Source organism: Mastomys coucha, unplaced genomic scaffold, assembly GCF_008632895.1.
Source record: "Mastomys coucha isolate ucsf_1 unplaced genomic scaffold, UCSF_Mcou_1 pScaffold5, whole genome shotgun sequence".
Classification (NCBI taxonomy): domain Eukaryota; kingdom Metazoa; phylum Chordata; class Mammalia; order Rodentia; family Muridae; genus Mastomys; species Mastomys coucha.
In genome coordinates this window covers 29067321-29082033 of record NW_022196911.1, presented here as the reverse complement: position 1 = coordinate 29082033, position 14713 = coordinate 29067321, and the positions used below count along the sequence as shown (strand labels likewise).

General features: G+C 41.0%; 1 protein-coding gene across 4 annotated transcripts in view; it reads left to right on the top strand.

Moving 5' to 3' along the window:
- The window catches only part of Kcnip1 (potassium voltage-gated channel interacting protein 1), a 389100-nt gene extending 387575 nt beyond the window's left edge, over positions 1–1525 (top strand). For all 4 annotated transcript variants that reach the window (XM_031350737.1, XM_031350738.1, XM_031350736.1 and 1 more), the window contains one exon: positions 672–1525. In XM_031350737.1, coding sequence (XP_031206597.1) covers positions 672–719 — 48 coding nt within the window. In that variant the 3' untranslated portion in view covers positions 720–1525. The remainder of the gene's footprint in view (positions 1–671) is intronic.
- The last annotated feature ends 13188 nt before the right edge of the window (positions 1526–14713 follow it).

Here is a 14713-nt window from a genome sequence, read left to right as displayed (position 1 = left end):
GAGAAACCCTGTCTCGAAAAGCCAATAAATAAATAAATAAATAAATAAATAAATAAATAAATAAATAACACAGCTTATTAAAATGAATGAGTGGGGAAAGCAAAAATGTAAGAAGTCCTATGTCTCAAAGGCTTTGAATTGTAATTTAAAACTTTACCCCCAAAGAAAACGACAGGCTTAAATAGCTTCTGTAGTACATTCTTCCAAGTATGTGAGGGGAGAAACAATACTAATCTCAAGGAATAGAGAATAAAGGAGAACTTTCTCAGCTTGATCGATCAGGCTATCATAGTCCTAGGATGGGAAATTGCAAGGTTGGATTAATATCCAAGAATTAGTCAGTATAATTAATCACAGTAATCAAATAAACAGGAAAACCAATCCACATAGATGTGGAAAATCATTTCATACAATCCATTGATGGAGCATCTTAAAGAAAAGCAATGCACTGTTCCATGGGCCCTGGACTTTCTCCCCTAAATGCCAGCATGGCACCTCTGGCCTTGAGGTGATGGCTAGCTAGACCTCCAGCCCTGGCTCCTTGTTTGTAATGCTGCTGCAGAATTCCTTGGGCATAGAAACCCCACTCTGAGATTTTCTCAGAGTTACTCAGCTCTCAAGCAGGGGCGTCACATGGCTCTAACTGTCTTCTCTCCCACTCCTCTCCCCAGGATGACAACATCATGAGATCTCTACAGCTGTTCCAAAATGTCATGTAACTGAGGACACTGGCCATCCTGCTCTCAGAGACACTGACGAACACCTTAATGTCCTCATCTGCCCTTGTTCCAATTTTACACACCAACTCTTGGGACAGAAATACCTTTTACACTTTGGAAGAATTCTCTGCTGAAGACTTTCTACAAAACCTGGCACCACGTGGCCCAGTCTCTGATTGCCAACTCTTCCTCCTTATTCCTCTTGAGAGGGACGAACGGAAATCCAAGTTTGTTTTGGAAGCATGCCCATCTCTTCATGCTGCTGCCCTGTGGAAGGCCCCTCTGCTTGAGCTTAATCAATAGTGCACAGTTTCATGCTTATACATACCCCCAACTCACTGCCTCCAACTCAGGCAGACCCTGATGAATCTGAGCCAAATATGCACCATCCTCCAATGGCCTCCCAAGCCAATGTGCCTGCTTCTCTTCCTCTGGTGGGAAGAAAGAGCGTTTTATGGAACACCTAGAGCTTACCATGAAATTATTGGGAGAGGCAGCACCTACCACATATAGAATAGGACTGAATTACTAAGCATGGTGATATCAGATGATGCAAACTGCCCATGTCATTTTTTTTTCCAGAGGTAGGGACTAATAATTCTGCCACACTAGCACCTGTGGTCATAGAGCAAGTCTCTTAACATGCCCAGGAGGGAAATCGCTGTCCAGTGGTCTATCCCTCCTCTCCATCCCCTGCTCAAGCCCAGCACTGCATGTCCCTCCCAGAAGGTCCAGAATGCCTGCGAAATGCTGTACTTTTATACCCTGTTCTAATCAATAAACAAAACTATTTCGTACACTCTCAATTACTTCTTCTATGACTCCATGGCTCAGGAGAGGCAAGTTGTGACAAGGGGTGGCTAGTCCACCCTTCTGGCTTTGGGTTGCTAGTACTTTCTTGGGGCCACATGCCTTCACCCTTAAACCATCCTCAGTAACATGCAATTAAAATACTGTGACCGTGAGAAAGTGCTACTTCCAGACAACACCTCCTTTCCAATAGAATTGCTCCTCCCAAGACTCCAATATAAAAATCCCAGAGCCCCCTATGGCACAACTAGAGATGAACAGGACCAGTCCTCTCTGCTGATGATGTAAAGTTCAAAGATTGATCAAGTAGTTCCATCTTATAACCATAAGATGATTACTTGGGTCCAATGTCATACATCTTCCCTGTGTTATCACATTAAATATTTCCTAACACATTAAAAAAATTTCTCTAAGAAGAGCTTCCTTGAAAAGGTTCTGTCAAGGGCTGTTTTACATGTTTTATACACATCCTCTTATTTCATGCTCATAGTAGAACATTCTGGAAGATAGATTCTTGGTTTTACTTATAAGGCCCCTGAAGCTCGGAGAAGTAAGGGGACCTCCTCCGTGTAGCACCCACCCTCTGTAAGAGAATTCCCCATGATCTGAGAAACTGAGAACACTTCCCAAAAGTCCCAATCACTTGCAGTCAGTTAAGAGAGATGCAGTGCTCTAGTTTCTTCCCTGTTGGTGGAACGCTGAGGTTCGCTCTATTTCATAGCTCTCCAAGTGACACCAGTATGCACCTAAGGTTGAGAAGCCTGACTCTAGGATAAAGAAATGGCTATACCTTTATCCCTATATTAGCCAGACCACAGTAAGAATCCAAAATGAGCCCTGAGCCCCCTCAGGATGTTCAGACAAAAAATTAGAATGGGAAGATTTAAAACATTCTTCAGATTAATAATCAGACGAAAGGATGAGTCTGTCCAGGCTTGGTGACATGCTGTGACACCAAGGACACTGGCCCTGTCTCAAGCTTGTCTTCCTGAATTACCCAAAATGGTCACCGTTTGCCAGTCAACTGTGGTGTAGATGCTCTGGCTGCCTTCTCTACATTCCCATCCCCTCAGCACTCACCATCACTGTACAAGTGGGCTCAGCTGCTACCAACTGCAAGTGCCAAATCTCTGGCGGAGGGCTCTTTGGCCCAGATTTACTCTGGTCACAAAAGTCCCACTCTGTCTGTGGGCAGAGCAGAGTGGAATGCGTAGGTCATCAGAGTATCTTGGGAAGTAGTAGATTAATACCCTACATCCTTCCCCCCTCGGTAAGGGATCTTGGAGGTCTCCTCTGTCTCCTAGTATCCTCAACAACACTGCCTTCAATTTTCCACAGTAGTAACCTATAATCAACCAGATGGGTACGTGTCCTACTCTCATGAGTTCTATACTCAAGTGGAAGTAAATGAATAACAAAATTATTTTCAATGAGGATAATAAGGGTGTGTCATGATAGAAGTGAGGCTCTATATTTTATACAGGGTAGTACATGATATGTCTCTGAAGAGTGAATAGCTCAGCTTGAGGTTACCTCCAGCTAAGAAATTCTCTCTGCATATATTTTAAGTCTTGCTGTGGCTTGGACATATCCTGAATGTACCCCCAACACACACCAAATAATCCTATGCTGGGACTGTGGCCTTGTTACTGAAGTATGAGATAGTATGAGAGCCTTTAAGATACAGAAGTGCTACAAGACAATAGGCACTGGTTGTGCTGTCCTTGGAAGGAATTTAGGTACTTCTCCCAGGACCTTAGTTAGTTCTCAAGACTAGTTTGTTTAAAAAAAGAGCAAGTGTGCCTGCTCCCCTGTATGCTGGCTTCTTACTATGTGATCTTTGTCTTACTGTGCCTTGCTATGTCTTACTATGTGATCTTTCCTGTCATGATGCCATCTGCCATGGGAGGCTCACTTTAGAAAGTGAACCAAAGGGCTATCCAACTTGCTACTTACAGCCTTCAAAATTGTAACCTAAAACACTCTTTTCTATAGGAAGGAGTTAGCCTCCAAGATTTCGTTACAGTAACAGGAGGCGTGCAATCACAAGCTTCTTAACAGCCCTGTTGTCCTGAGAATCTGTTTTTGAGATGAAAATATAGTTCCCAGAAACACTGAGGTATCTGCTAACATAGCTGGAAGTAGGCTTAGCCAACCTCCAATATCCACAGCAGTTTTATTTCTGGGAGAAGCTAAAGCTCAGTCCCGGCTTTCATGACACACAAACACCAGAAGGAATTGGAAAGTAGCTGCCATGAAAGCTACAACTGAAAACAGACATAAGAAAGTCCATGAGTCCAAACCAAATTACTCTTCTCTGTGGGAAATAAAGCCAAGAATCAGTGTTAAGACAGACATATGGTTTCTTGGAGAAACTCAAGTGAGAGGTCCTTCCACATCAAAACAAGGATCAAATCAACAGTAGATGAAAACAAGCTCAGTGCTCTAGTCTAAAACTTGGAGTTGAGCATACTCTGATGGCAGCCAACCCCACTGAGTGGAACTTTGAAGACCCATAAAATGCTGGAGAGATGACTACACGCCAGTTCTATGAACAAAGAACACGGAAGTATGCCATGCCAACCAACTGTTACCTCCCATACCGCTGGCTGCAAGGATTGGCTTGGGAATAGACTTAAAACAGGAACCACTTTCAATACCAACAGTGTTAGGGCTTTTGAGCACAATAATATAATGAAGTTGTTCGTTTTTCTGCAGGACAATGTAAAATACACAATTCACACTTACCTATTTTACAATCTGCAAGGTCAACATATGTTCCAGACATAAAGACAAAGAAATGAAGAGAATTAGACTCTTTGTTTGTTTGTTTGTTTGTTTTATATTTGAGACAGGATCTCACTGTGTCCTCTGGCTAGCCTAGAACTTGCTACGTAGTCTGGTCTGGCTTCAAACTTACAGAGAGCCACCGGCCTCCCACATGAAGAATGAGCCACCACCCTCTGTGAGGAGTAGACTTTTGATGTCACTGAGTTGCTACCTCTGGCTTCATCTGAAGCTACATGCAGTTCTAGTGTTTTGGGGAACATGCATCAACAAATACCAATAACCTTTTTCATTGCTTTAGGAAGTTTACTTGGATCTTCTGTGTTCCACATCTTGTCATATGCCATGTGTAATGGTTAGTTCTGTCAATGCGATACAATCTAGGATCTTCTAGAAAAGAATCTCAGTGAGTTATAATGCACATCGGGTTGGTCTATGGGCTGGTCTATGGAGGATTATCTTGATTACATTGAGATGGAAAAACCTGTTCACTATGAGCAGAGTCATTCCCTAAGCAGGCAATCTTGAACCGAATAAGAGTGGAGACAGAGACATGAACGCAAGCCTGCATATGTTCTTTGCTCTCAGAGCATGGATATGATGTGACCCTCTCTCTCAAACTTCTGCTATGCCTTCCCTGCTGTGGTGGACGATAAGCAAAATGAACTCCTTTCTTCCTAAGTTTCTTTCCTCAGGGTATTTTTGTCACAGCAGCTAGAAAAGAAGAAACTAGGGCATCATTTTACTACTTTATATAACACACAAGACATTAAAACTCACAGCAGCACAGTGGGATGGAAGTCAAGCTGGGCAAGAAAGCTTAGTACCACATCTACCACACCACTCTACTGTCTACTTTGAGCTCGAATTATAAAAGTACAAGTCACTTACTGAATAGTTACTACATGCTAAATAGTTCACCTCCTAAGTTCCTATCATTCCATGCTTATCACCTTGGGGTTGGCTGTATAATTATCCCTGTTTAATAATAAGGAAGCCATGGCACAGAGGTTACATAAGCTATGTGTACATGTAACAGAGGTTACACACATACCAATATGATCAAATAACTATAAATGATAAAGGAGTGATTTTAACTCAGAACGTTGCTTCATTCTTAAGCACTAGTCCAGGAACTATCAAGTTCAATGTGTACATGAAGTCAAGTAGATTAACAAAATGAAGGACAAAGCAGAGAACACATGGCCCAGTATAAAAAGAGACAAGACTCCGACCAAGGAATCGCCCCCATTTTGGGATATAGATCGGATGCTATCAGCCCTAGCCACTTTCAAAAGAAAGCTGAAAATCTGGACTTGTAAATATAATCTGCCCATTTTTATATGGATGCCAACCACGTGTTAAGATACTATACAAAGGGCTAGAGAGATAGCTCAGCAGTTAAGGGCACCAACTGCTCTTCCAGAGGTCCTGAGTTCAAATCCCAGCAACCACATGGTGGTTCACAACCATCTGTAATGGAATCTGATGCCCTCTTCTGATGTATCTGAAGACAGCTACAGTGTACTCACATACATAAAACAAATAAAATCTTTTTTAAAAAAGATACTATGCAGAGCAAGCTGAACAAACCTAAAAGTTGTACTTGGTGCAAAGTCTGCACTAAATTCTGTTAGTGTTCCCCCACCCCAAACAAATGACTGCAGTATTCCAAGATGCTACACCATTATCATTAGCCACTAAGAAAGAGTAACACATACCAGTAACTTTGTAACTTATCGCCATACTGTGGTGCATAATCTTTATTGTCAATTTGACTGTATTTAGAATCATCTAGGAAATAAAGCTCTAGATATGTCATCCCTGGGGGCATTTCCAGAAAGTTCTAACTGGGTAGTGAAGTCCCACTCTAAGTGTGGGTGCACTATCTCATGGGGTGAGTTCCCAGAGTGGATAAAGAGACCACGGTGGCAGAGCCCTAGCTAGCATTCATCACTTCTTACTTCCTGAGTGCAGATCCAATATGGCAGACATTCTCACCCGCTACCATATCATCCCACCCATAACGGACTGCATCTCCTCTTTTTGTCCAAGTTATTTTTTGTCAGTGTTTTCTCATAGCAACTTCTGCAACAGGAACAGGGAGCTTTAAAATGCAGACAAGCTATGAAAGCAGCTATAATTGGTAAAGAAATTACCTCTAAGCCGGGTCATAAGAAAGGTGCCCTGGGGGCAAGACCATACCCATGAAAGCTTTTGAAGAGGTAAATTCATTCTAAAGGAGAGAACTGAAGCTGAAAATGCCACTGAAAGGGTCTCGTGATATAAGCAGCTGCCTAGGCAAGCATTTCTCTGACGAAGCCTTAGAAGCTCACAGAGGCCACTGTGTCTACAACACTAAGGAGACAGAGGCAGGTAAATCTCTGAGTTCAAGGCCAACCTGGTCTAAAGTGTGAGTTCAAAGATAGCCAGAGCTACACAGAGAAACCCTGTCTTGAAGGAAAAACAAAAAACTGTGTTGTCAGGGTGATTTGAAGTTCAATCAAGCTGAAGATAAAGACTGATCATCATAATATAACTGGATCGTGCTGTTTTCTTTCTGTGCCTTGCTTCTTATAGTTGATGTGCTTCTTATTCAACTATTAATATGTTACCAGAAATAACAAGAATAACTGGGTTATTGGGTTATATTTCTCTGTCCTTCAGACTGAATAACATTACTCTGTGTGTCTGTGTGTGTGTGTCCACTCACATACACACACATAGTGCATTGTCTTTGGCCATTTGTCATTGATGAACACATACATTGATTATGTGTCTTAGCTCTTGTGAATACCACTTCAGTGAATGTTGTAGCACAGATGCCTCCTCAGATATTAATCTCACTTCCTCTGTAAATGCAGCCATCAGTAAAATTGTTGGATTTTATGGTGGTTTATTTTTACATCATCGAGGAAACTCTACTGTTTCCTGCGGTGGTTGTATTAACTTACACTTGCCAACAGTGTTTAAGGACTCCCCTTTCTCTCTCCCCTTTCTCTTCTTTTCCCCAACACTTGCTACAGCATGGCCATTCTAACGGGTTTAATGTAGTGTCTCATTGTGATTTTGATTTGCAGTTACCTTATGATTAATGATGAAGAACACCTTTAAGATACTCATTAGTTGCTTCTTGTTTGTTCAGTTGTTTGTTTGTTTGTTTTGAGATGGGGTCTCACAAAGTAGCCCTGGCTGTCCTGAAATTTGTTCTGTAGACCTTGTTCTGGTTATATTCAAACTCACAGAGATTCATCTGTCTCTACCTCTTAAGTGCCTTACTACACCTGACTCCCATTATTCATTTGTATATTTTTTAATAACACCCACTCATGGTCTTATCCACTTGTAAGTGGGTGGCTTGGGTGGATTTTTTTCTTTTGGCTTGATTGAATTCCTTCTATATTTTATATATCCATTCCTTATCAAATATGTAGTTTTCAAACTTTTTTCAATTATATAGGCTGTCTTTCACTCTATTGATTATTTCCTTTGTTTTTCAAATGACTGTAGCTTACATAGTTTTGATTTTGTTAACTGGGATGTTGGGTTATATTTAAACATTAATGCCCAATTCTGCACCAAGAACCTTTTCTCTGCTCTCTTTTAATAGTTTCAATTTTATAATTTACATTTAAATTTTAATCAATTATAAATTGATTTGATTTGATTATTTTGCATGACATGTTTCCCCAATGTTTGTCCCTGAACAGTTGAGATACCACTCACTGTACTTTCTTGGAACTTTAGTTGAAGATCAACTAAACTCAGTCAGTACAGGAAGAAGGAACAAACCTTGTTTTAGAATGCATAGAGCTCCAGTCTTCACAGTATAGAAGGTTCTGGAAGATGGCGGCATAACTTTGTGAATGTACTTAACACTATTGAACTATGCCCTTAAAAGTGGTTAAAGAGGATAAGGCCCAGTGTGGTGGCATATACCTGTGTGGGAGCTACACAGGAAGGTGAGGCAGGAGGACAGCTTAAACATGAATATAAAAACCAGTCAGCATAGCAAGACTCCATCTGAAGCAAGGTCAATGGGTAACATGATGAATGCATATTTCACTACACTTAAAAATTAAAAACAATAGAACAAATTGACTAAACGGGGAAAATTGATCCAGGTTCATACGACTTCATTGGTCAATTCCATCCAATATTTAAAGAAAAATAAGACAAACCCATCATCAATTGTTTCCTGAAATAAAAAAACGAAAGAATACAGTCCAAACTATTTTAGAAGGCCAGCATTTGCCTCATGCAAAGATACAGCAGTTTGGACATGCTTAGTTGAAGACTAATATCTCTCATAAGCATAGACAAAATTACTACCGGATCAAATACAATAATATTAAAAATACAATGACATATTATAATTAAGTGGAGTTTACCTCAAGAACATGAGGCTGGTTTAACATCTCTTAAAACTTTTAGCACAATATCAGAATAAAGAAAAATAAAAATATAGCTGCCCTAATAGATACAAAAAAGTGAATTTGAAAATTCTTCTACTTTTTTTTTTTTTTTTTTTTTTTTTTTTTTTTTTTTTTTTTTTTTTTTTTTTTTGGTTTTTCAAGACAGGGTTTCTCTGTGTAGCCCTGGCTGTCCTGGAACTCACTCTGTAGACCAGGCTGGCCTTGAACTCAGAAATCTGCCTGTTTCTGTCTCCCAACTGCTGGGATTAAGAGCATGTGCCACCCCTGCCCAGTGAAAATTATTCTTCGATGATCAGAACTGAGCACAATTTAGATACATGAGAGATATCCTATAATATAATAAAGTCCACCTATCAAAACAATCTAGCGTCAACATCATGCTTACAAGTTAAAAGCTGAGTGCCTTGCTCCTAGAATAGTGGTTCTTAAGCTGTAGGCCATGACCTCCTTGGGGGTCCATATCAGACATCCTGCATGTCAGATATGCACATTATGATTCATAACAGTAGCAAAATTGCAGCTATAAATTAGCAACGAAATGATTTTATGGTTGAGGGTCACCACGCTGTGAGGCACTGTATTAAAAGATCACAGCATTAGGAAGGCTGAGAAGCACAGAGTTAGACTGCAGAATTCCACGAGACTCACCCTTGCCACTTGTGCTCAGCCTTGCACTGGAGGCTCTGGCCTGTGCGCTAAGACAAGGAAGCAAACAGACATGCAGATAATATGAAAAGGGGTGAAGTATAAGTGTATTCTCACAAATGGCATGAAAATGCATTCAGAAAATCCAGTGGAACCTACAAATAAATATATACCTACATATATACATGTATATAAATATAAATATAAATAAATATATACACACACATACATATATATACACACACATACATACACACATATGTACATACACATATATACACACATACATACACACACATACACACATACATATATATATACACACACATACATACACATATGTACATACACATATATACACACATACATACACACACATACACACATAAATACATGCATACATACATAAATATACATGCATACTTATATACATACATACATACATGGATACACACATATAAACACATACATATACATACATAGCTAATAGTTGTGTTCAGTAAGAAAATGGAATTCGAGATCTGTACACAACAACTCAATTACAATCAGAAATTAAAATTAGAAAAACAATACTCATCACAATGCTGACACAAATAGCAAATATTAACAAAAGTATTAAAATCTAAACACTTAATTAACACAGTTGAAGTTCTGCTCCATGGAAGTTTAAAGCAATTAAATAGAGAAGGTGAAAATGTCCAGGAGTTGAAGGACTGAGTATTGGGTGTGTCTCCTCAAATCCATCCATAGATTCAATTCCGGCTAAAATCCCAGTGGGCTTTTGACTTTCAGAATTGATAAAATTATTCCATACTTTGTACAGAAGTTAAAGAACTTACCTAAGCCAAATCAAATTATTTTTTTTAGCAACAGCAAAATGAATGGCCTAGCATTCCTTCAAGTTTTATTATTAAGTTGCAATAATCAAGACACAGAGAGAATAGCTAAAAACAGAAACTGCACTGGGGAAACCCTAACCCTAACCCTAACCCTAACCCTAACCCTAACCCTAACCCTAACCCTAACCCTAACCCTAACCCTAACCCTAACCCTAACCCTAACCCTGATTTTGAGAACCGAGGTTAGGGTTAGGGTCTATGTGTGAAGAAAAGATACCATATCTGTGAGCTACTTCTCTGTTGCTGGGGTAAAACACCAGGCAACTTATGGAAGTTTATTGTCTTATGGTGCCAAAGGGAGAACCCATAATGGTACATGAGATATGGTGGCCAGTAGCCAAAGCAGGGAGCTGAGAAGAAAGACAGAGTGTGAACTGGAAGTGAAGTAAGACTATAAACTCTCAAAACCCATCCCCAGCGATGAATTTCCTCCAACAAGGCTGCACTTCCCCTAACGTCGCTAAATAGCACCGTCAGCTGGGGCCAAGTGTTCAAATACCGGAACCTATGGGAACATTCTCATCCAAACAAAAACACATGTACCTTGCCATATACAGGAATTAGCTCATCAGCTCAATAGGGTGTGTGTGTGTGTGTGTGTGTGTGTGTGTGTGTGTGTGTTCTGTCCAGACTCTGTTGCCTCTGTATGGATCCCTATCCCCTAGCCGCTTGCCCTTGTCTGGCCTCAGTGAGAGAGGATGTGCCTAGATCTACTGCAACTTGATGTGCCAGGGTGGGTTAGTGCCCATGGGGAGCCTTCCCTTCTCTGAGGAGAAGGGGAAAGGGAACCTGGAAAGGGGGTATAAGGGTGGGACTGGGAGGAGAGGGGGAAGATGGGGCTGAGATCAGGATGTAAAGTGAATAAATAAATTAATGAATGAAAAAAAGAATTAGCTCAAATGAATGATAAGCTTAAGCTTAAAACCCAAGTATGTGTATATGTATACATATGTATGTGTGTATACATATGTATATATATATATACATATATATACACAAATGTATACATACATTTTAAAATGTAGGAGAACATCTATGATGTTACTTAGACAAACATTTCTCACACAGGACGATCACAGAAGTGCAAGATGACAAAATGAACTCTATCAGGATGAAAACGCTTGCTCTTTAGTTTTTTTTGTTTTTTATTTTAATTTTTCTTTTTAATTGATATGTCACACGTTCATATATTTGTGGAGTACAGTGTAATATTTTAATGCATGCGTACAATGTATCCTGATTAAATTGGGGTAATTAGCTTTCCTAGCTCCTCTAATTTCTTCTCTTTTAGAACTTCTGAGTTCTTCAGAACATCTGCTGTTTGAATGGCTCCATAAGGAAAATGAAGGGACAAGCTAAATATTGAGAAAATATCTGCACAGCACGTGTTTCATGTGGAACTCAGATCTACAATTTATAAAGAATTCTCACAGCTCAATAAGAGAAAAACCTCTTTCAAAGGAGCAAAGGAATTGAACGGCTACTTCACCCAAAAGGTTGAATATGAAGGCCCATCCGTATTAGTCAGCATGGGAACACAAGGCAAACTATGAACCACCAAACAACACTAGCCAAAGTAGCTATGGTTAAGACTATTCACATGCAGTGCTGGAGAGGACGTGGAGGAGCTCCAACTTACTCTCTGCTGGTGGGAGTGTGTTTAAAACAGAGATTTCGATGGTGGTGGTGCACGCCTTTAATCCCAGCACTCGGGAGGCAGAGGCAGGCGGATTTCTGAGTTCGAGGCCAGCCTGGTCTACAGAGTGAATTCCAGGACAGCCAGGAGTACACATAGAAACCCTGTCTCGAAAAACAAACAAACAAACAAAAAACAAAACAAATAAAACAGAGATTTGGAACTGATGTGGACATAGCTGCACAAAGCACTTAAGGAACCAGGAAACCTTGTTCTTTGCCTTCCTTCACCTAAGCATACGGGGAAAATTCTCAGGGGCCTATTAAGATAAAGACTTACAACCTTTATAAGGTTCTTCATCAGAGACGCCTTCTTGTGATTTTATTTCGGTCTGACTGTGGGCAGGGTGTGTTTGTGAGTGAAATGGGTGTACTGGTGTGTCACGAGACTGTTATAGCCCCGCCCCTTTGCCAAGTATTAAAAGTCAACAGCTGTAAAAAATAAAAAAGCTGTTTTAAAGAAATAGTCGAGGTAACCTAAAGCGTTTTAATCATCACCATGGAGACATGTCTCTGGATGTGCCCATGAGGGTGTTTAGAGGAAAGGTTAATGGAGGAGAGACATCTGACCCGTTCTTTAAGACAGTGATTCTCAACCCTTTCACAGGGGTCACACATCAGATATCCTGCAGATCAAATATCTACCTTACAATTCGCTACAGTAGCAAAGTCACAGTTATGAAGTAGCAATGAAATAACCTTATGGTTGGGGTCACCACATGAAAGTTTCAGCTTTAGGAAGGTTAAGAGCCACTGCTTTAAAAGTTTAATATGTACCTACCCAATTATCACCCACCTCTTTCCTGCATATTTAAGTGGAATGCAAGCACATATACTCACAAAAATTCACAAAAGCTTTTTTGAACAGCTAGATAACTAAAAAATAACTCAAATGCCTGACAATGGGTGGTGCATAGACAAACCCAAGGCACAGTCTGCACAATGGAATATTACTCAGCGATGAAAATGAAAAAAACTATTGGCACAAAATAGAGGCCTTTAAAATCAATTATGCTTCTGAAAAAAATTATTTTTTGTTACCACCTAGGGCTCTTCATTCATCCCCACCTCTATATTGAGATTACAGTTGGAGACAACACTGGTCCAGAGAGCTGGCAAAAGGTACCAGTGGGTGAAGTGCTCACTGTGCAAGCATGGAGACCTGCCTTTGGATGCCTCAAATCCATGAACAAAGCCAGGGGGCACCATGTGCCACTATCCTCAGAGCTGGAAAGGCAAGACAGGAGAGACTATGGGCCTTACTGGCCAGCAGTCTAACCAATCAGCGAGCTCTTGGTTCAGTGAGAAAGCCTGTTTCAATAATGATGACAATGATGATGGTGGTGGTGGTGGTGGTGGTGCGATGATGATGGTGGTAGTGACAATAAGTAAATCATAGGAAGACATCTGACATTAACCTTCAGCCTTCACAGGTGTACGTACACACACACACACACACACACACACACACACATACACACCACATAATATCCAGAAAAGAACCTTCGCAATTACTGATTCTCAAGAGCTTCCCAAGACAGGCATTTCTCTGGATCCTCACAGATGAACCTCTCCGTGTGGTTAGGTGTAGTTAGAGGCGGGGACAGTTACATGGTTCACTTGTTTAGTCAAGAAGTAAAACTGTCTATGTGGGTCATTTGCATCCAGACATACTGTACAAGACAACATGAGCTACAAGATTGAATGAATGCCCTAAGTGGAAGGAAATGGAAGAGGGTCGTTTGCTATGCTGGTGTCTCTAGGTCCGGTGAGGACCGGTTTGGACATGAAATCATGGAGCTACAGAAGCGTGCTCTGTGGAATCCCCAGGGAAACTTCTTGGAATCCGTGGAATAACACCACTCATCAGCATACGCTGAGAATGCCGGCGGTGCAGAACCACCGTTCCTAGAGTGACCATGCAGAGAGGGTAAAGGTCACTGTGTCACTGTGTCACTGTGCAGGGAGGACCAAGCTCCCCAGGTACTGTTAGTCATCTGAGAAAGTCATTGTGTTGTAAGCAGTAGATAAATGGTTCACTACCCAAGGTGGAAGTGCCCCTCCGTGACATCTAACACGTTGGCAAAGCTACCAGTGCGGGCAAGGAGGCAGAAAGAAACACCAAGTCTCTGTAAGATGTACAGAGTGCAGCCGCTCCCAACAGTAGCAGAACACGGGCAGCCTGGGACATGCCTGGGAGACATTAGCATAAACGGAAGAAAAGAACTTAAACTGACTTCGTGATTTCAGTTCCCTCATTCACGGAGGAAACGAACCTGAGAACAGGACTGTGCCTGGGGAGTCTCCGAGCTCTCCGGGCACTCTTCCACTGCAGCAGGATGATCTCAGTTTGCAAGGCCAAAGACAGGTCAAGGTGTCTAGTGACAGATCCTCGGCACAGCAGGTGGCCCTCTCCTCCATCTCTTTCTCCTGTTTTTCCTAAGGGTATCCCATCAGCCCAGAGAGGACCTTTGCCTGCAGTCCCCAGTCCTCAAGCCTACGGAAGTCAGCGCTGCTGCGCATGCTCCATCCTGACTCTTCCTCCGCAAAAGCGTTCTTTGCATTCAGCAGAAGAAATCGTTATACACAGAAAGATACAAGTGATTTTAAAAGCACGGTATCTTTAATTTGAATAATTTTTGACTTCTGGACAGACAGGATTTTATGAAAGTCGGTAGATTTCCTGAAATGTTTTAGTAACTGTAACTAGTTAGGAATATCA